The sequence below is a fragment of the Melanaphis sacchari genome, unplaced genomic scaffold (genome assembly GCF_002803265.2).
Source record: "Melanaphis sacchari strain LSU unplaced genomic scaffold, SCAv2.0 Contig31_pilon_pilon, whole genome shotgun sequence".
NCBI classification, from domain to species: domain Eukaryota; kingdom Metazoa; phylum Arthropoda; class Insecta; order Hemiptera; family Aphididae; genus Melanaphis; species Melanaphis sacchari.
In genome coordinates, this window is record NW_020271193.1 from 1,881,684 (window position 1) to 1,902,224 (window position 20,541).

The 20,541-nt window shown below is 26.0% G+C and overlaps 3 protein-coding genes across 5 annotated transcripts; 2 read left to right on the forward strand and 1 right to left on the reverse strand.

The window, feature by feature from the left end:
• Nucleotides 1-2,609: 2,609 nt before the first annotated feature.
• On the forward strand, nucleotides 2,610-4,124 carry LOC112596388 (macrophage migration inhibitory factor homolog). The gene is made up of 3 exons (XM_025342042.1): nucleotides 2,610-2,833; nucleotides 3,000-3,172; nucleotides 3,984-4,124. The coding sequence occupies exons 1-3, from the start codon at nucleotides 2,726-2,728 to the stop codon at nucleotides 4,051-4,053; spliced, it is 351 nt and encodes a 116-aa protein (XP_025197827.1). The 5' UTR covers nucleotides 2,610-2,725; the 3' UTR covers nucleotides 4,054-4,124.
• Nucleotides 4,125-6,639: 2,515 nt separating this feature from the next.
• On the reverse strand, nucleotides 6,640-9,171 carry LOC112596440 (calmodulin). 3 transcript variants are annotated; one of them, XM_025342127.1, is made up of 5 exons: nucleotides 9,132-9,171; nucleotides 8,869-8,975; nucleotides 8,637-8,768; nucleotides 7,052-7,234; nucleotides 6,640-6,936 (listed from the first exon to the last, which is right to left on the reverse strand). In XM_025342127.1, exons 2-5 carry the CDS (start codon nucleotides 8,900-8,902, stop codon nucleotides 6,836-6,838), a joined length of 450 nt encoding a protein of 149 aa, XP_025197912.1. In that variant the 5' UTR covers nucleotides 8,903-8,975; nucleotides 9,132-9,171; the 3' UTR covers nucleotides 6,640-6,835. The 3 variants fall into 3 exon arrangements, with proteins under 3 accessions (XP_025197912.1, XP_025197913.1, XP_025197911.1); XM_025342128.1 differs by lacking the exon at nucleotides 9,132-9,171 and adding an exon at nucleotides 9,066-9,097; XM_025342126.1 differs by lacking the exon at nucleotides 9,132-9,171 and having other exon boundaries at nucleotides 6,641-6,936; nucleotides 8,869-9,056.
• Nucleotides 9,172-9,450: 279 nt separating this feature from the next.
• Nucleotides 9,451-20,541, forward strand: LOC112596439 (E3 ubiquitin-protein ligase UBR2). Its single transcript, XM_025342125.1, has 3 exons — nucleotides 9,451-10,020; nucleotides 14,215-19,378; nucleotides 20,109-20,541. The coding sequence occupies exons 2-3, from the start codon at nucleotides 14,231-14,233 to the stop codon at nucleotides 20,409-20,411; spliced, it is 5,451 nt and encodes a 1,816-aa protein (XP_025197910.1). The 5' UTR covers nucleotides 9,451-10,020; nucleotides 14,215-14,230; the 3' UTR covers nucleotides 20,412-20,541.

Below are 20,541 nucleotides of genomic sequence, written 5' to 3' on the forward strand. Positions count from 1 at the left end.
TTTTCAAATTCTATCGAAATTTTAACTTAAATAGCTCATAAAAAAATACTACAACTATAGGCTATTATATTATTAGATGCGAAATGTATAACTTTCATGGAGCTTTGTATTAAATTTACAAGAATTTTATCAGTCTGGATCACTTTTCTTGATCAATTCCTATACGTATTTATAAATTGTGGGAGGAGGAGGTGAAAAATTCTTAATATTATTATATTTTTTAAAAATTGATTGATTGTATTTGTACATACTTTTGTATATTTATGTTAAATATTAACGAACTTTTATTTAAAAATAAAAGTAATAATGTATATATATATATATATATATATGAGTACTTACAGTTCAATATTTTTTTTTGTTTCGAATCCGAATTTTTTTTATCCAGCATATTACTTATGTACTGTTATACATTGTATAACATTCTATATTTTTATATTTAAAAATTACTAAAACTCAAAAAACAAAATATACTTATTAAAGTGATATAATTAATACATTTTAATATTATTTAAATCAAGAGAATACTTTAAAAATATCAGAGAATATTTATAGAACTAAACGATGATAATATTATGGAATCATTTTTTTAACATTTTCGATTACTTTATCGACGTCGATATTTTTTGCCATGGTATTTTTTCAATGTATGGAAGTAATAAATTGCCCATAGACATTCCTGTACTATAGTGATACAATAGGTTTAGTTTTAACATGTATACCTACCTATAGTACCTGCACTATTATAATCGAAACCGTTTAAGATGAGCGAAAATAATAACCAAATATAAATAAACACTACCTACATATAATATTATTTGTGCATTCCACGTTATATTACATTTAAAAAAAATGAATACAATGTTTAGAACTTTATATAGATACTTCTAAAAATAATTTCAACTAAATTATAATTGATTATTGTTTTACTAAGAAACAAATCATAATATTTATTTGAACATTTTTACTTATTTTTAAATATATTTTTTTGTTTAATATGTGATTTTATTATGTATTATTATTTATTATTATATATTAAGTACATATTATTATGTTTATTTAATATATTACTTGTACTGTAAATATTAGTCCGGGGCGAGATTTGTATGGACCAAGGCCCAGTTGGCCTAGGTCGTAGTTCCACCTATGGGTATATAAATATTAAGATGTTCAACCTTCTAAATTTTTAAAGAGCATATATATATTAGAATTTCAAACACTACTTACAATTTTTTCTTATACCCATTAAAAATGATCAAAAATACATAGTTACAATATTTTATTGTTTTAAGTATTAAAGTTTAATTTTTTATAAATTCATAAAATGACTAAAAAAAAAAATTATTATTTTATTGTTGAAATTAAAAAAAACTTGACTATAATTATATAAACGTTTGAATTTTGACAACATTTTCAATAATTCACCTGTTAAATTATGATTTTTCACCAAATTATTATTGTAATTTAAAAAGTATAATTCGTGGATAATTGAAACTTTTATATATATTATTATTATTTATATACATACATTATGGTATTTTCAGATTATTTAGATTCATTTTAAACTATAAAATATTTATACCACAAACCTATATTCACACAGTACCTAGTCAGTAATTCGATGCCGAATCAAAAGTTAATCAGAATATAGAATATTTAAAAATATATAGCAATACCTACCATTACAATAAAAACAATATTTTCGGCAAAACTTTATTTAACCGTTACAATGCGAATCGTAAAATAAATTATTTTAATACTTAAAAATATAAATACATCATAAAATATAAGTTGATAAGTGATAAGCCATCTTTGCTCAGAATAGTTTTTTTTTGTATGCAATTATTTTTATCATTGAATTTAAATTTAACACATACATTATTACAGTGATTTATTCAATAATAGCATAAGTACAATTAATTTCTACAACAGGAGTATGTGGGTATAGTAAAACGATTACCTCTTAATATACCTACATAATTTTACATCTATTTTTCATTATTCTGAATTGGAGTTACATTGAATCATTTTAAATCCTATTCAATTTACAGGTACCTATAGTGTTAAGACAGAATAAGACAATACTTATGTTAAATTATAAAATTATAAATTTCATACTTAAACAGTTACCAGTTATCTAATACATAAAATGTAAAGCAACAATATGTTTACAATGTAAAATTAATTATTACAGTACCTATTTTAATAATATCATATTAATCTATGTTTATTAGTTATTATTATTATTCTTTTTTTATACAACCAACCATTAAAAAAGTCAATTACAACTTCAAAAAGAAAATTTCTTATGTAATTTGTAATTTAATTTATTTAAGTAGGTATCTACTTATTTTGTTATTACATAATAGAGAACTGTACATGATTATCATTTTTATAAACTTTATTATCTAATTTTGAACTTAGTTTAAAATTGACCTGAAAAAAAAAATATTAATCTAAACTAAGATAAAAAACAATTTTTTTTTTTCTGAAAATATACACATAATCTTTATAAAATGTCATATGAATATATTATATAGGTACCTATTATTGTGTAATGTATTATGTAAAATTTAAATCATTAATTTGTATATAAATTTTAGTTAGGCTATATAACTAATTTGGTGGTTAAACTAGTCATTCCATTACAAATCAATAAGAGGACCAGAATATCAATCATATTATATACATAAGTACTAAAGTGTTAAACAGTTAATTTAAAAAAATGTCTGTTTTAAGAATTGATACAAATGTTTCACATGCAGTCTTAGAGGATGCATTTTTTGTGCAGACTACAGAAGCTCTTGCTAAAACTTTAAAAACTCCAAAATCTGTAAGTACCTATATCATTATTATTTTATTTTTTTTTTCATGAAACAAAATAAACAGTTTTAATTAAGTAGGTATCTGAAATTTAATTATTTAATAAAATAACACTTGGTACCTACATTCATTAATATAGTATATATGAAATGCTAAAATTTAATAATTATTTTTAGGATATTATAGTATTTGTTAATGGAGACCTACCCATTATTCTTGCTGGTTCTGAAGAACCAGCAGCAATTGTAACATTACTTAGTATAAATGGAATAAATGAAATTGATAACAAACTCCACTCAGCAGCATTGTTTCCATTGCTTACTAAATCTCTGAACATTAACGAAAATAGGTGAGTAAATTATAATATTAAAACACGTTGACGGACACTCGATCAATTTTACTGTTATAGCAGTAATTGTCTATTTGTGTCTATAATGGCATTTTAAAATATTACTGCTATAGCATTACTCTAAAAATCTTCTTAAAAGTAGCATTACTGTAATAGCAGTGATAATTCCAATGTTTTTTTTTTATGAAAGATGAAGTTATGTTAAATTAAGCATATTGCGCATTTGGGCACTGTCAAATTAAAGCAAATTTTTATAGAAAATTATTTCAATTTTTAAAGTGATGTTTTAAAGCATACCTGTAAAACAAAATGGTATTTCTGACTGTTCGTCAACATGTTAATTTTGTAAAAGTACCTAGTGTGTATGAGTGTTTCAGTAAAAATATAATTAAAAGACATTCAAATAACCTACCCTAACCTACTTACCTCTTGTATGTAGATGCGGAATTTTTATTAAAATACCTACCTAATTTAATTTTAAATACTAAGTTATAAGAATAATTTTATCATATAAGTATAAAATAAGTAATTATTTATTATTTATTCAATAATAATAATAATAATGTTTAAATTATACATTATACTTTAGGTATATTAAACACATAATTAAATATAATTAGAGAATTAAGTAAAAAAATGTATAAGTAAATTTATATAATCTTACATTTAAAGGGAAGACAAAGTATTATTAGAAATATTTTGCAAATAAATAAGTTTTAAATAATAACCTAATCATTTTAAATAAAAATTATTATTTATGATTTAACTAATAGGTATATAATATTTACTTATTTATTTATTTATATTTTAGAATTACAATTGGATTCAGTTCAATTGATCCACATTACATGGGAAACAATGGAAAAATGATGATTCAGTAAAATTTTATTATTTATTTTATATGAATTATTGTTTTAAAATGTCATTATTGGAAATAAGTATATGTTTATATTATATACATGATTAAAATTAAAATTTAATATAATAAAACTATATTCTTTCAATTTAAATTATTAGTTGATTATTTATTTTAATTAAGTATAATCTTATGGAAGTATTATTGTGTTAGTAATTACTTTAAATATTATCTGTAAAAGTTCATGTATGAATATAAGTTCTTTTAAAAATATGAATTTGTAAAGTATTTAATTTTTTTAATTAACAAGAATATAATAAAAAAAAAAATTTATCAAATAAAAATAAAATTATGGTAAAAATAGATGTATTGCATATAAGTAGGGTAAAATATTTAACTTAAAAAAAGAGTAAGTTTAATTTTTATAAATAATAACAATTGACTAAATATGGCAAAATGTTATCTATACGATCTCTACACTTTTTTTGAGTGTACTGTGTATATAAACTTAAATAAGAATTAATATGGGCAATTTTAATTTTATAAAAATTCTAGAACTGATTATTGAATTTGCAAATTTTTCACTTGGTACAGCTGCTTACAAATTAACATGAAATTATAGGTATTGTTTGTAACTACCCAAAAAATTATTTGTAAATCTTATTTTCTGAAAATTTCTCTATTTTATATATCCTTTTGTCATAGTTAAATCTAAATGGTGCATACCATTTCTTTTTATTTTTAAACATACTACTTATTAATCTAATGATACACCTAATTACTTTTTTTATAAGATAAGATAAAAAAATTATTAATTACTTTAATATTATGTATATCATAAAATATTTAGGTAAGTTATACAAACACCCAATCGTATAGGTCAGTGAGTGGAGTTTAAATAATTTCAACACAGTTTTGTTGAATATTCTAAGTGCTTATTTAATTTGGAATACTTCTAAAAGTCCAAATGACAGTAATTAACAACAGTTATGACTTATGTGGTAGATAGAGAGGTATTGACGTATTGTTATAAACTCTATGATACTGGGTCTGACAAATCCCTGTTGAATTGACGATCAGTTTTCCTAGCTGAGTATGCCTTAGTTATTATGCTATATTTGCCTATCATAATTTACACGAAATTAGATACTATATATTATGGTCGTCGGAAATGTCCCACATTATGCTAATATTGTTAAAATTGATTAACAACACATTTGTGCATGTGCCAGATGCATTTTCATGGTTATCCTGTGAATCGTTATGTTCTGATAAAAAGACACAATTTAGCTTATATTAATTAACGTGTATAATGATATAAAAAATATGATTATCATTTATCTTTGCACCTATTTTTAAGCTACAGACATCTGTTAAGGCCCTTTCATGTTAATAATCATGTGTGCTTACCATATTATGGTGTAATCAGAATTTTTTGCTCGGGCTTAGTTTTGAAACTAATGTGTTACTTATAAGTTTACAGCCAAACACCAATTGAATTTTATCAATATACCATTTAATTGATTTATTAGTTGTTACACACACATCTTTAGTAGACATTCTATATGTAAATGTGAGTTGGAAAACAAGGTATAAATCAAATTTTATACCTATATTGAGTTGGTATGTTTTTTTATTGATGCTGAAGACAGTAGTGCAATCAGAATTAAGTTTCAATGTTATAGTCATTCATAATTATCTAATAAATAGAGGTTGCTATATATACATTCTATAATATATAACAAATTATGGATTTTAAGTATTGGTATACCACTCAATAAGTTACCTGTTTACCTAGAAGGTAGGTATTTTCCTCAGTCTTCGAACCTTGGTGAACTCATTTACCGCTCTTTTCTACAGATGAAATATTTTCACTCTCAAGTCCTAGATGGCCGAGCCTTCATCCAACAAGAGGTCCAGAGGTTCTTTACTTGTTATAATTATTATTTAACTGAGAATATGAATGTTAAATGTTATCTTAGGTATCACTGATAAAAAAAAAAATCAAAATTATTATCTATTTTAAATACATACGTTGTAGCAGTAGTAATAAAATGCAACTAGACATAATTTATTGCAGTGACATCATGGTGATAATAGAAATTCACCTCAACTGCTGTTAAGTTTACAGACCTTAATTTTCTCCAGGTTTAAATAACTCGTAAGCCCAACATTTATGTTGTATTGTAGTAACGTCATCAAAGAACTACTATGTAAAAACTTTATTTTAATGGTTATGAGTAGGTTACAAGTGATTATAAATGATACTATATAATTTTATATTAGTTTTATTACATAAGTGTCATGGTAATTTATCTCAATATTTTTAATCCAAATATTAATAATTATTTCTTTGGAATTTAAATTGAATTGTATTTTTATATTTTTGCTTTCTCCTTTGACTAGTTACAATACTTATTTTGTCCAGAAAATAAAAAATGAGGAATGAAAACATTAAATTTATAATAAATAATGCTACATGAGTATATAGTAAAATGATATAATTTTTACTTATTTTATAAATACCTAAAAACATACAAGTGCTTTCATTTTTCATTTATAAATTAATACAGTACAATACAAAAATTCATAATTAGTAACAATTAATAATAATATTTAAATATAGATAGCTTCACTTAGAGAATTTTTGAAAATCTACACTTTTAATACTTTCTAGTGTAAATTCAAGTATAATAAGAAATATGTGAATGAAAAACATTAGAGATAGTATTTCTTAACATAAGAGGGATATATTAATCAAAATTATTAAAACTAAATAATTTAACAAATATTAAAAAATGTGATAATTAGTAATAATCAGGAATTGGTGCACAAGCAATTTTTACAAATTCATCATAGTTAACCTTGCCATTTGGATGGACATTGGCTTCTCGAAAGATTTGTTCAACTGAAAAATAAAAACATTTACTGATAATCAATTATTTTTCTCAATAAACTTGATTGAAAAAACAAGCTTTAGATATTTATATCATTTAGTTAATTTAATATAATGAATAACATACCTTCTTTGCTATTTAAATGTTCTCCCCAACCTTGTAATAGATGTTTAAGATGTTTACTATGAATAGTTCCAGTATGTTGACGATCGTTAGCTTTAAAAGCTGCTAAAATTTCATTAGGTAATTTTTCTACGCGACAATGATTGTGCATTACCTTTAAAAATTCTGGAAAATGTAATTTTCCATCTAAAAAAAATAATAATACCTGTGATTTAGTAAAACTGATATATTTTTTAAAACTACAGTAGGGTCTTGGTAATCTGAACAGGCTTGGAAATTGTCGCATCACTATACTAATACACTCGTGTATCATAATTCATAGTAATATGCAATACATGTACTTATTAACTTTTAATTATAATTTAAACATAATTGTAATGATTTTGTCGATTTTGATTGTATTTATTATGCTTTTCAACAACGAATTTTATGAAATAATACTGCATTATGAATAAAGATTATTTTCAAAATTTAAATTGCAAGAGAATTGATTTTTTTTTTAAGTAATAAGTAATCCGAACAAATTGTTAATCCAAATGATCCCTTTCCCCATTCTCGTTTGGATTAACGAGACCCTACTGTAGTTATAAGTTTTCAATGAGTTAGTAATAAATCAATTGAGATAATTAAACTCAATAAATAATATTTGAGATCAATTATAAAAATTATATATCCATGATAATTGATAATGATACATTAATTATTGGATAATATAGTATATATCGATGGTAAAAGGCCAAATATAATATTATGTCCCTAAAATACTAGTAAGTAGCAAGATAATAACAATTGATATTTGCAAAAACTAAAATGTCTATTTTAATTCCATTAAAAAATTACTTTAAAATAGATAGAAAATTTTAGTCAAGATAAGCTAGCAAATTAATATTCTACAGTAAATTAAACACCATATTAAGTTTACACTAAGTTAATTTAAAACTTGAATTTAAAAAATTGTAAAACTTTAAATGCCTCTCCTGAACATTTTAGTATTTGTGACATATCATATTTGGCCTTTTAGCCATCAATATAAACATGTAATTATATTATCAGTAGGATCTGGATTTGAACGTAAAATGTATTATCTTATGGAAGCTCCTGGACAATGCTTTTCAAGTACAAAAATTTGTTTCACACATAAGATAATTTAAAACTTATACTTTTATTTTGTATTTTTAATTGTTTTGGTGTTTTTAAAGCATTTTTAATAACTTTTAGAGTACATTTATAAATTATAAGAATAATTTGATAAAACTTGATTGGTAATTTAAAATGTTAGCTTAAGAAATTTTGTTTCTACAATTTGTCATTTATTGTTCATTCTCTTTATGATTATACTGATTATATCATTATTTAAAGTGATACTTGTAATTATCAGTTAAAATAGTTTAATGTAGAATTTAATATAAATTTAAATATGCGTAGAATTTAATACAATTAACATTAAATATCTACATGAATGTATTATGTATTTAATGCATTTATGATATTTGTTAACATATTATATTGTTTAAGTTTCTCCATAGATAAATAAAATAGTTTCAGGTAAAATTACTGTTTTTTGATTTAATTACCTAATTATACTTACTATTTTCTGAAAAGTATTTCTTTAATTCAGTTATAGTTGGACTCATTCCTAGTGATCGCATAATTATACTGAGTTCATCTAATTTATTTATAGTTCCTTCTCTAGCAAATAGAAAAAAACATTCTCTAAATTCTGAAAAAAAAAATATATATCAGAATGTAAAATTGAAAATGCATATTAGGTCAATACTTACAAGTATTTTTACAGTATATTCAATAAACTAACATCTTACCATCAATGTCTTCTTCCTTGAAATGATGAGCCATTATTGTATGTAATTTAAATAAAATACGACTGTTTTGCTGGTAAATCTTGTATTATGATTACTCCTTCGTCAACCTAAGATGTAATATTACTTAATAAATATTATTTTTATTGATATTTTAACCACGATAAATAAAAAATTTAATTTTTCATGGTTTTATCTACCTAATATATTAATGTAATTATTATAATATGCTAATATAGATAAAACGTTTATAATATAATATTTACAGAATAAAGTATGTATTAAATTGTACAATATATCTACAATTCTATAAAAACGTGAAACACAAATTTTAAACAATTTATAATCATAAATTGATAGTATTTAATATATTTTATAGTTTGTAGTGTTTGACGTTTGTAGTTTGTACTGTCAATAGTGACAATAATTATAGGATTAATGTTTAATGTTTATGACATGTCGAGTTGTCGTCGTCACTAATTTCGATATTATTATTTTTTTAATCTTTAGATAGCATATTGATACAATGATACTATATAGATAAAAACAAATTGGTAAAAAGCTTAAGGTATCCTTAACAGTACCAGAACAGGACCAGCGCATACTCCCTGGTGAATACAGGTAAGGTGTAAACAGTGTTGAATAATGAGGGGTACTCAGTCCTTTGTCTGTTTTTAATTTCCTGGTCATTGTCCATTTTATTCTGTCGTTGATAAAAACACAACATAGTAAATTCCATTTAATTTGTGTTGTGATTATACCTTATACTGTTTTACTGTCACTTTTATTAATAATACGTATCTATGTGTACGGCTGTCGTTTCAAGTACCTACTACGTCTACACTACCCAAACCTATTACACACAACAGTGAAGAGACGGTGTGACAGCTGTTCGCGAGGATAGGTTTACTGCTATTTTTATCAATTGGTGAAAAAAAACTTCAACGTAGAAGTGAAATCGACTAAGGGACAACGCAAAAGTCCGTTTCGATCAGCAGACGTCGACCAAAGCGACCCCCGACGGCCGACGTCCGCTTTTGCGCGTTGCACGACTGAGAACAAAATCCTATTTAGTGCTGCTGTTGTCGTCGTTGTTGTCGTAATCGTTTGGTGTGAACCAAAGAAGCTCACCTGCTTACGCCGTCCTCTCAAATTGTAAGTATTTTGCATTTGTTTTGTAACTGTCTTAATGTATCAAATATTTTTCACGCGAATTTTCCGTATGTTTTGTCACGTCCTAATCACCTTTTCAACGACCACTACCTATTGATGAGTTGGGTATATAATATACACCCTAGCTAGTTGCAGCCCCCAGTCAATCAATTATTTTTTACTCATAGTGGCCCTTGAGTTTTCTTTAATTTTATGCCTCCCCTCTCTTCAACTGATTAAAGTGGTTAAATAATCTAAATATAATTAAACATAGGTTCATCAATTTTTAATTTTCCTGTCTATAAGTAAAACAATGACAAAAATTGCTGCATTTGCTATGCTAGTATAAAGACTTAAGATTGAGGGTTGCCTTAAATGTGTAGGTCAGTATTGTTTTTGTTTTTATGCTTTAAGTTAATAAAACAAAAACGTCAGAACACATGTTCATTTCTATATTGTTGTAATTTTCAAATTTATAACTTCAAAATTATGACAATGAGTTTGCATATTCATTGTCTGCAATTTTTTAATAATGTTTGAAATCAAAGATGAAGGTACTTATATACTCATATTCAATTTATACTTATGTAAGTATAATAAAACTGATTATGATTTATGTTAAACATGATATTTTAGGTAATTGCTTAAATTTAATTTTTGCATTAAATCTGTATAATTTTGAGCTTTTATTGAATTATTTTTAAAATAATGTTTTATGTAGGTATCTATAATATATTATGAATTAATATGTTCATCATACTTTTATTTATACAAGTATAGTTAAATTTAATTTAGGTATTTGTATACATTTAATTTTTTTTTATTTCTACCTTTCTAGATTTTTTTAGTTCTGATTTAATTAATCTACATTTTCATTGTAGGTATATAATCATAATTTCAAAAAAAATCTGCTTGTTTTAAGAAAAAATTATAATTTGAAATAAATAATGATGTTAAACCCTTGATATTAAACTTTTTTGAGGTTAAGAGTAAATTTACCAATGGACTAGTTATTTCCATGCAAACATATTTAAAATCACTACCCTTAAAAGACTCCCAACACATGTGATAATATGAGCTACTGCAATATGGATGCTATGTATAACTGTTAGCAATAACTATAATCTACAAAAGTGCCTTTGGACAATTGGGTTTGATAATATTCAATGGCTTAGTTTTCATGTAACTTCCTTGTTATTCAAGGTTAAAGACATTCATGCTATAAAGTAAATGACTAAATCAATTCCTAAAAAGGTATATAAATATAAGTAATAATATATTGTCCGATGATCATCTATTAAGTACTTATCTATAACTATTATTTTTTGATAAATAGGTAAATACTTTTTTAAAATAAAATTTTTTTATTTTAAATTTTAAAATTGTTAGGTAGGTTTAGTGTTATTTAATAAATTATATGTAATACAATTTATTACCAATAGGTATTGAAGATATGCAGTAACAATAAATTATTTTTATTTTAAAGTTGATTAATAGGTATCCCAATTGTCAAAAATAAAAATGTTTCATTTAGGTAATTTATTATAATTTTTTATTAATTGTATCTTAGGTATTAAAAAATATACTAGATCATTTTAAATTTATTATTTTGTAATAATTGAATATAATTTTTGTTCTTGCTTATAGGATACTAATTAAATATATCTAAATGTATATATAATTTCTTTTATTATATGCATACAGAGTGAGTCATATTAGCCAATTAAACATTAGCTCATACAGAAAAACACCTCAACCCACACTATATGGTTGTATGTTATATGTATATTACCATTGGCACAACTACAGCTTAAAAATTATTTTTATTATGCATTACCCTGAGTAAATTATTTAATGAAATATTACTGCTCTATAACATTTACCACTAATATTTTTAATTATTTCAAATATTTATTTTAATTTTAACTCATTTTATTTACCACATGTGATATAGATGAAGATGTATATATTTTGTTAATTTTAGAATTAATAGTAAAGAAATTCAAGAAAAATATAAATAAAATAGATTTTTTTGAACAAATTTCGCTTATAGCTTAGCTGTATTTCTCAGTCTATCTGTCTATCCTTAATCAGTTTTTCTAGGTTTAGACCAACTATCAGAGACATTTTAGATTTTTATAATTATTTCCTTATAAAATGTGGAACATTTAGCCTAATTTATTATTTTAAATTATATTATATAGGAAATCAATAAAATTAATTTATATGAAGAGTAATTAAAAAATAAATACAAATTAAGATACATAACTTTTATGGTTACATCTCCAAGGTATTGTTCATATCATTAATTTCTAGTTTTAATTTTAATTTTAAAATTAAATAAATCACATTTGACTTCATGAACAAAGCTTCTTCATGTATAATCTCTGTGAAAGGTTGATAATACAGTAGAACCTCGCTATCTCTAATTTCGGTATCTCAAAGTTTCTGTATGTGGAATTTTTTTTCAGTCCCAATTATTCAGTATTGGACTTACGTGTTAAGTTATTATTGAGGTTATTATAGTATATCAAATTCCATATGTCAAATTTTTCTTTAAGTCAAATCCATTATTTGGTATCCACCGCCTATTACGATTCACTAACCTGAATATATAACAGATTAGATAAAGTATAAAATATAAGATAAATGACAGAATTCTACTTTCATAAAAAATAATGTATTCTTACCCAAATGACGAATACTAATAATATGTATATAATATATTCTATATTATACATTACTATATTTATACATTTTATATTATAAATACATATATTTTCTAGTAATTAAACGTTTTTATTTTTGTTTTGAATTCCCTCAGTAACTCGAAGTTTTAGTATGTCAAATTTGTTTTTGTTCTTTTGTGATTTTGAGATACCGAGGTTTCACTGTATTAAATTTATTATTACTCTCAAAGTGAAACCACTGAAATACTAATTCATTTGACAAAAATTTGTTAGAGATGCTCATCATTGACATAGGAACTTATTTTTTAGAAATTAATACCATATATTATTTATGATATAAACATATCTACCATAACTGTTTGTTCACATTGTATATTATCTACAATCTCTATTCTGTAATGATGGTATTATCTGTAAAAATTGTGTATTTAACATCAAAAAAATGATTTTAACATGTTTAAAAAATTTATTATAAAGATTTTTGAAGGTAATAAATGAATGTCATCACTTTTCCGTTTGTTACGACTAGTTCAATAGGTTGGTGACAACATCTGTTTTCGTACTGTATTTAACTTAGACATTTTTCCTTGCATACCAAGTTTCAATTCCATTTGTTTTTGGATTAATAAAGTGTATACTTTATTCAGTAAAAGAATGCGCCGTGGCTCAACAAAAATTAGTTCTTTTGCACATTTTTACTTAACCATCAGCCATTAAGTCTAGTTAAATTATGGTAGGATGTTGCTTAAAAACCTACAGAATTCGCAATTTTTATTTCTGGACATAGCATAACTGATTATTACAATAACAAGCACATAACCATTATGACTTAAGTTGCTAAAGGTCTTCCATTCACCCGGGTGAATTGTGAATTCCAATAATTTTTTATAGTTTTAATGGCAAGTGATGTAGTTCTTTTTTCTAATTTTCTACTATACAAAAACTATTTTCACCTCATTATTATAAATTCATTATTTCAGTCTATGTCGACATCACCTAAGACATAGATAACAAATAACTTATGTAGATAATAATATATGACTCAAGTAGCGACATGATATTAAAAACTTGTATTTTTATTATACATATTATAGAATTTTTTGATTTAATTTTGTAAATTTATCTATCTAGTACCTAATATTTAAGTACCTAACTGTTACTTTGAAAGGTAGAAGTACTAAACAATTAAATATTAATAGTAGTTTTTCGATGGAAACTTAAATTGAATTTACTCATAGTTATTGTTAAAGGTTCAGTAATTTATTAATGTATAAAATAGTGTATTGTAAACAGGGTGGTAATACATATTTATAATCCTGAATGCATTAATACATTCATACAATGAGCAATTTAATATTTCCTTAATAATAGCATGGAAATTAAATACATTTGTTTTTGTGTATTAATCACTTATTATTGATTTAAATTATTTTATTGTATTAATATCTAGCGTCTATCTACATTTTCAATAAAATATATTCATACTTAATTTTTGATTTTGTTTTAGGTAACTCCATGATATAATGAGTGATTTAGATACTCCAATGGATGTGGATGAAAGTCATGATTCCAAAACACTTGATAAAAATGTTGACATTGTTAGTGAATGGTCCAAAAAATTTGAGAACAATACCTTAACTGAATCTGACTTTCGTAGCTATTGGAAAACTTGGGTACCAATTATTTTAAAACCAGAAGTCCAAGGAAATTCTCTAGATTGGTCATTTAATGAACGAAAGGCAGAACAAGTTTTACTCAATACACTTGAAGAATTTATTTGTAATGGAAATAGTACTGAAGTATTACGTGGTCTAACGCAACAGAACTTCCCACCTTCAGTATGTGGTCGAGTATTCAAAATGGGCGAGCCAACATATAATTGTCGAGAATGTGGAATGGATAGTACATGTGTATTATGTGTAGATTGTTTTAAAAGATCTCCTCATAAAAACCATAAATATAAAATGGGAACATCTTATGGGGGTGGTTGTTGTGACTGTGGCGATGTAGAAGCTTGGAAACAAGATCCTTACTGTCAAACTCATAAGCTTGGTTTAGAGAAAAAACATGTTAACTTAAACTTGTTAACAAGTGATATGGAGAAACGAGCTCATTTAATTTTTGAAATTGTTCTTGGTTATGCTCGTATATTACTTACTTTAGAACACCCTCCTATGTTACCTGCTGAATTGGATTCTGATGAGATGTTAGATGATTTATATAGTATTTATAATAATCAAGAAGACCGTTTTTGTACAGTTCTTTATAATGATGAGACACATACATTTGATCAAGTTATAACAACTCTTACTAGATTCATTAAATGCCCACAACGAGAATCCATTGATTATGTAACATCTATTGATCGAGAAGGTAGAGCAGTTGTTAAATGTGCTGGTTTTGTGCAATGTAAAGACCTAAAAGAAGAAATCGAAAAATTTACATCACGTCATGGGGGTAAACCTTTGAAAACAGTTGTAGTTCATTCTCATGTTATTGCCCATCAAATATATGCACTTAGATTGTTGACATGGATGCAGAATTTACTAGGTTATTCAGAACGTTTAAGAGCAGTATTTTCAAGTGTTGTACTTGCATCTACACCATCAGAAGGTTGTATTATAGAAAGCATATTACGAAAAGATACTGTTTTATGGAAATCAGCAAGACTACACTGGCATAAACTTTTTATTGCTGGTATGTTTATAGAATATGAGAATAAAAAAGAATTTGCTAAGGTGTTTACCAAAAATTACGGTGCAATTATGAAGGACTTCATTAATGATGATCATGATTATTCATATTCTGTTGCTTCATTGGGTGTACAAATATTTACTGTACCTACTTTAGCTAATTATTTAATGGCACATCATGACGTTCTATATCAGCTTTTAAATACATTTTTATCAGAGTGTTCACATAAAGTAAATAAACAAGGCAAGTTAGAATTTGAACGAAATACATCAACTTTGCCGTTCAAAAGAGCACAGCATGTTCTTGGAGATATTCGTTATCTTTTAGGTTGTGTACCTGATACATGGAATCCTGAATTAAGAGTATCGTTTTGTCATGCAGTTTCATTGGTCCTTAAGATACTTAATTATATGCAAAATATGGATACCGTTACTAGGCAAGTAGGTCAACATATGGAGTATGAACCAGAATGGGAAACAGCATTCAACTTGCATATTAAATTGAGGCCATTAATAACCAAAATTCTATTATGGTGTGGATCAGATAGTATCGTTTTAAAAAAAGTGTACAGGATGACTTTAAAAAAAATTTGGGAGAATCCAATTTTAGATCCTCAAAGAGAAACTGTAGTTAAAGAATTGATTGATTATAAAGTTACTTGTATTGATTATGATGTATCAACTGAAGCTGTATCTATACATCTTCCACTTTCTAGATTTCTTGCTGGATTACATTTATGTCTAGACCGTTATGGTCTAAGTTTTGATCATTCTGAGTTACAGACTACAAGACAGTCTCCTGAGCAGATTATTGAACCAGTTCTTCGTGCTCTCGTTTTAATATCACAAGTGCATGCAGGAATGTGGAGACGCAATGGATATTCACTTTTAAACCAAATTTATTTGTATCATAATTCTAAATGTCGTGTGGAAATGTTAGATAAGGATATTGTTATACTTCAAATGGGTGCATCCTTAATTGATAGTAATGAATTTTTAATTCATGTGTTAAACAAGTTTAATTTATTAAAATGGGCACAACCCAATTACGAACTTAACCTATTAAATGGATCAGAAGATGAATCTATACGCCAAACAATTAGTTTGGTCGAAGAATTTTTAACTCTTATAATCACTATAGTTGGTGAAAGATATACACCTGGTGTTGGAAAAGTGACCTTTGATGATTGTATAAAAAAAGAAGTAATACAACAGTTATGTGTGGAACCTATGCCTCATTCAGAATTAAATAAAACACTCTTAAACCTTATTGAAGATGAAGAATGTTTAGAAAAAGTTATACATGACGTTGCTGATTTTAAAAAAACTAGAGGTAGAGGTGTTTATGAATTAAAGCCAATTTTTTATGATGACTATAATGTATTTTTCTATCATTATTCACGAGAAGAAATGTCTAAATCTGAAGAAGAACAAAGAAAACGGAGAAAAGCAGCAGGGGAATTAGAGTGTTGTCCTCCACCCAAATTACCATTATTCAGTGATGCTTTTGCAAAGATTGCCAATTTATTGCAATGTGATATTATGTTTTATATTATGAGATTGATATTAGATAGAACCGTAAATTTAAGAAGTAGAAGTTTTTCTGAATCTCAACTTCATAAAGTTCTTCATCTTATTGGTTATGCTCTTCATGAAGAAGAAAATCAAAAAAGTCCATCATTTACATTTACAGAACGTTCTGAATCTTATGGTATAGAAGTTGCATTAGATGAGCTTAGGCGTAGCCCTAGAGTTGAAGCTTATAAAGACTTGGCTATATGGACACTAAATAAGTTTAAACAAGTATCTGCACCAAGAAGAAAGTGTGATAAAACTGAATCAGTAGAAAAAGAAGTTGAAAACATGGAAGGTGTGAAAAGTGTAGATGTAGAATTAGAAAAACAAAAAAGAGCTAAATTAGCAGCTGATAGAAGAGCTACTGTTATGGCTCAGATTGCACAAATGCAGAACAATTTTATGAAAGATAACGCTACATTGTTTGATAATACACCTACTTATTCAGAATCAATTAGTATGGATATCCTAGAAAATACTAGTGAACCTTCTGTTGCTCTAGGTCCACATCAAACTAAATCTAGTACTTTTGATAATAGATATACATGTATTTTGTGTCAAGAAGAACAATTGGTGACCCATGATAGCCAAGCAATGGTTTTAGCTACATTTGTACAAAAATCGACTGTTCTTTGTCAAGCAAGAAATAATTCAGAAAATTTTGCTGATAACTCTTCTGACCCGTATTATATACCATTAAATTTTGGTCCTTCTCCTTATATTTCCACCTGTGGACATGTTATGCATGTTTCTTGTTGGCAAAGACATTTTGATATGATTCTAGCCAAAGAGAACAGAAGACCTTATCGATTAAGACATTCTTTGAGTTTTGACGTGCATAAAAATGAGTATCTCTGTCCACTTTGTGAAGGACTTTGTAATACTGTCTTACCATTGTTACCACCAATTTCAAGTTTTACCGAGCCAGAGAACATGAAAACTTTTGAAAATTTAACATTTGAAAATTGGTTAGAAGGATTAAATATGGCGCTTAAACAAAGTAAAGTTGTCAAGCCAAAAACTCCTGAAGTATCTCAATCACAACCATCTGTTGCTCAACAATCAACAAGTCCAGAACCTGAAAGACGTCGTCCTACTCGGAGAGATGTTTCATTACAATTACAGCCTGCTAATAATTTAGCTCAGGTGATTGTTGTACGAGATAATATTGAAATACCTCATGATGAAGATGAAGACGAAGAAGAAGTTTTGCCACCGTCAAACCAATTCTCCATAGGAACTAATGATTTTATTATGCAAATACTGATGTTTGACAAATCGTCCCCAAAAGCTGTACCTAAAGTATCGGTATATAAAAACAGTGAACTTTCAACTAGCTTAGTTGATACTATATTAAAATTTGCTCATACTACTTATTCAAAAGCCACTGGTATCACTAATCCACATCCTGATAACAATCAAATCCCATTAATGACATGGAAAGCATGTGCATACACTATACATTCAAATGAAGTGATTCTTCGCTATAAAAACAAACCATTACTTGGTGAATTCTCTTCTCGACAAAAAGATTGTCTAGAAGCATTGGTTCGGGTTTCAGGAATTCTCAGTTCAACTTGGAAAAAAGAACATGAAATCAATTTACATGCTCTTCGCCTTTTATCCTTGGCCGTTGATAATGGTGGAAATAATTCAATCGGAATACTCGATTGGGATGCTTTTGGAATGTTAGTTTCATTGACTATGACTCTTCCTAGCTTGTACTATACTGAAGTGCCTGGCCCAGCACCTAGAGGAACTATGCTAGATTTCCATACACTACTTTTAATGTTCATTTCAAATTTAGTACAAATTATATTAACCATGAATATCTATGTGGAAGAAGTTGATGTGCTTCCTCAACTGGCGGAATGTGACGATGAAGACACGTATTGTTTAGCTAAATTAGTTGAAAAGCTTCGTGGTATTAAAATTGAGAACACAGAATGTGTTTGGAATGAAATAAAATGTCGTTCTATACCGTTTTTGCGAAGTTGTTGTTTGTTTTACCATTTCCTAACTGGTGTTCCAGCATCATCGGGTTCCTTATTAAATGGCATTGGAGTTGATTACCCTAGTTTGTGTGCTTATTTGGGATTACCTATTACGTGTAAAGAAATATTAGACAAACCATATGTTGAAGCATTGATAGATAAATGGTGTGAAAATGATAAGGTAATAAGAATAAAACAAGGTGAAAAATTGCAGTTTAGAGATTGGTTGCATATCAATCGATTAGTACATCTACCAGATGATTATAGTGAATTGATCAACACAGTATCAATGTTTACCTGTCCAAATAGTGATCATGAAGATTCGAGAAATCCAACTATGTGTTTGGTGTGTGGAGCAATGCTATGTTCTCAAAGTTACTGTTGTCAAACTGAAGTCAAACGTGTTGCTGTAAGTTATTAATTATTTATTCATCCAATAATTCGCCTTCATTTCAATTTATTAAGGTCTATATAATTTATTTATTGATATTTTACTTGATAGATTTAATATTATAATTACTCTCTTCATATTATGTTGTGTTACTTTTATAAATTATCTATTATTTTTCATTATGCTTTATTCAACTAACATTGTTTATTATTATACTAATAAAGTCTTTATTAATAGAGCAATAATTAAAGCATAATTTAAATTATATGCCTTTTCATATTTATTTTCTTTATACTGTAAAAATATTTTTTTTTTATGTAAATCTAAACTTTTAATTTTAATAACTATTGAAAATTTAAAAATTTAGCACTGTAATATTTTGTCACAAATGTGCGTCCTTCAAATATTAGTAGAAAACAAATTATAGGTCACTAACACTCTTATTTTTCATATTTTATTTTTGTTAGGTATTCTATTTTATTTTATCTATCATAATTCATAATCATCACTTATATGCCATAAGTGTACTTATAATAAACTGCATAGTATTTAACAGTAATACCTACCTGTATTTATTATAATACATTATGTCAATAAAATTATGTAATTAAGATATTTTTCAATGCACAAAAAATTAAAATAATATAAATATTTAATGCAAATAAATGGCTTATTTCTTAATTATGTCTACACTTTTTGAAATTATAGTTGTATAATTAATAAAATGATTGTTTTTTTTTTTTTTTAGGTTGGAGCATGTTCTGGCCATGCTTACACATGTGGTTGTGGAGTTGGAGTTTTCTTACGTGTACGCGAGTGTGAAGTTTTATTGTTAGCCACTTTAAATAAAGGAAGCTTTATAATGCCACCATATTTGGATGAATATGGTGAAACTGATCAAGGCCTAAAACGTGGGAACCCATTGTACCTTTGTAAAGAACTGTATCAAAGATTAGAATTACTTTGGCTGAGTCATGGGTTACATGAAGAAATATCTAGGTATTTAGACTCAACACAAAATCTAATACCTATCACTTGGCAACACATGTAAATTTATAAATGTTATTCTACCCTTACCTGTCTGATTGTGACTATGTTAATATACTCTATCATAAATAATTATTGTTTTAATAAAAATTTTTTTCTAACACTGCAAGTGATAGGACTGTGTATGTATATAA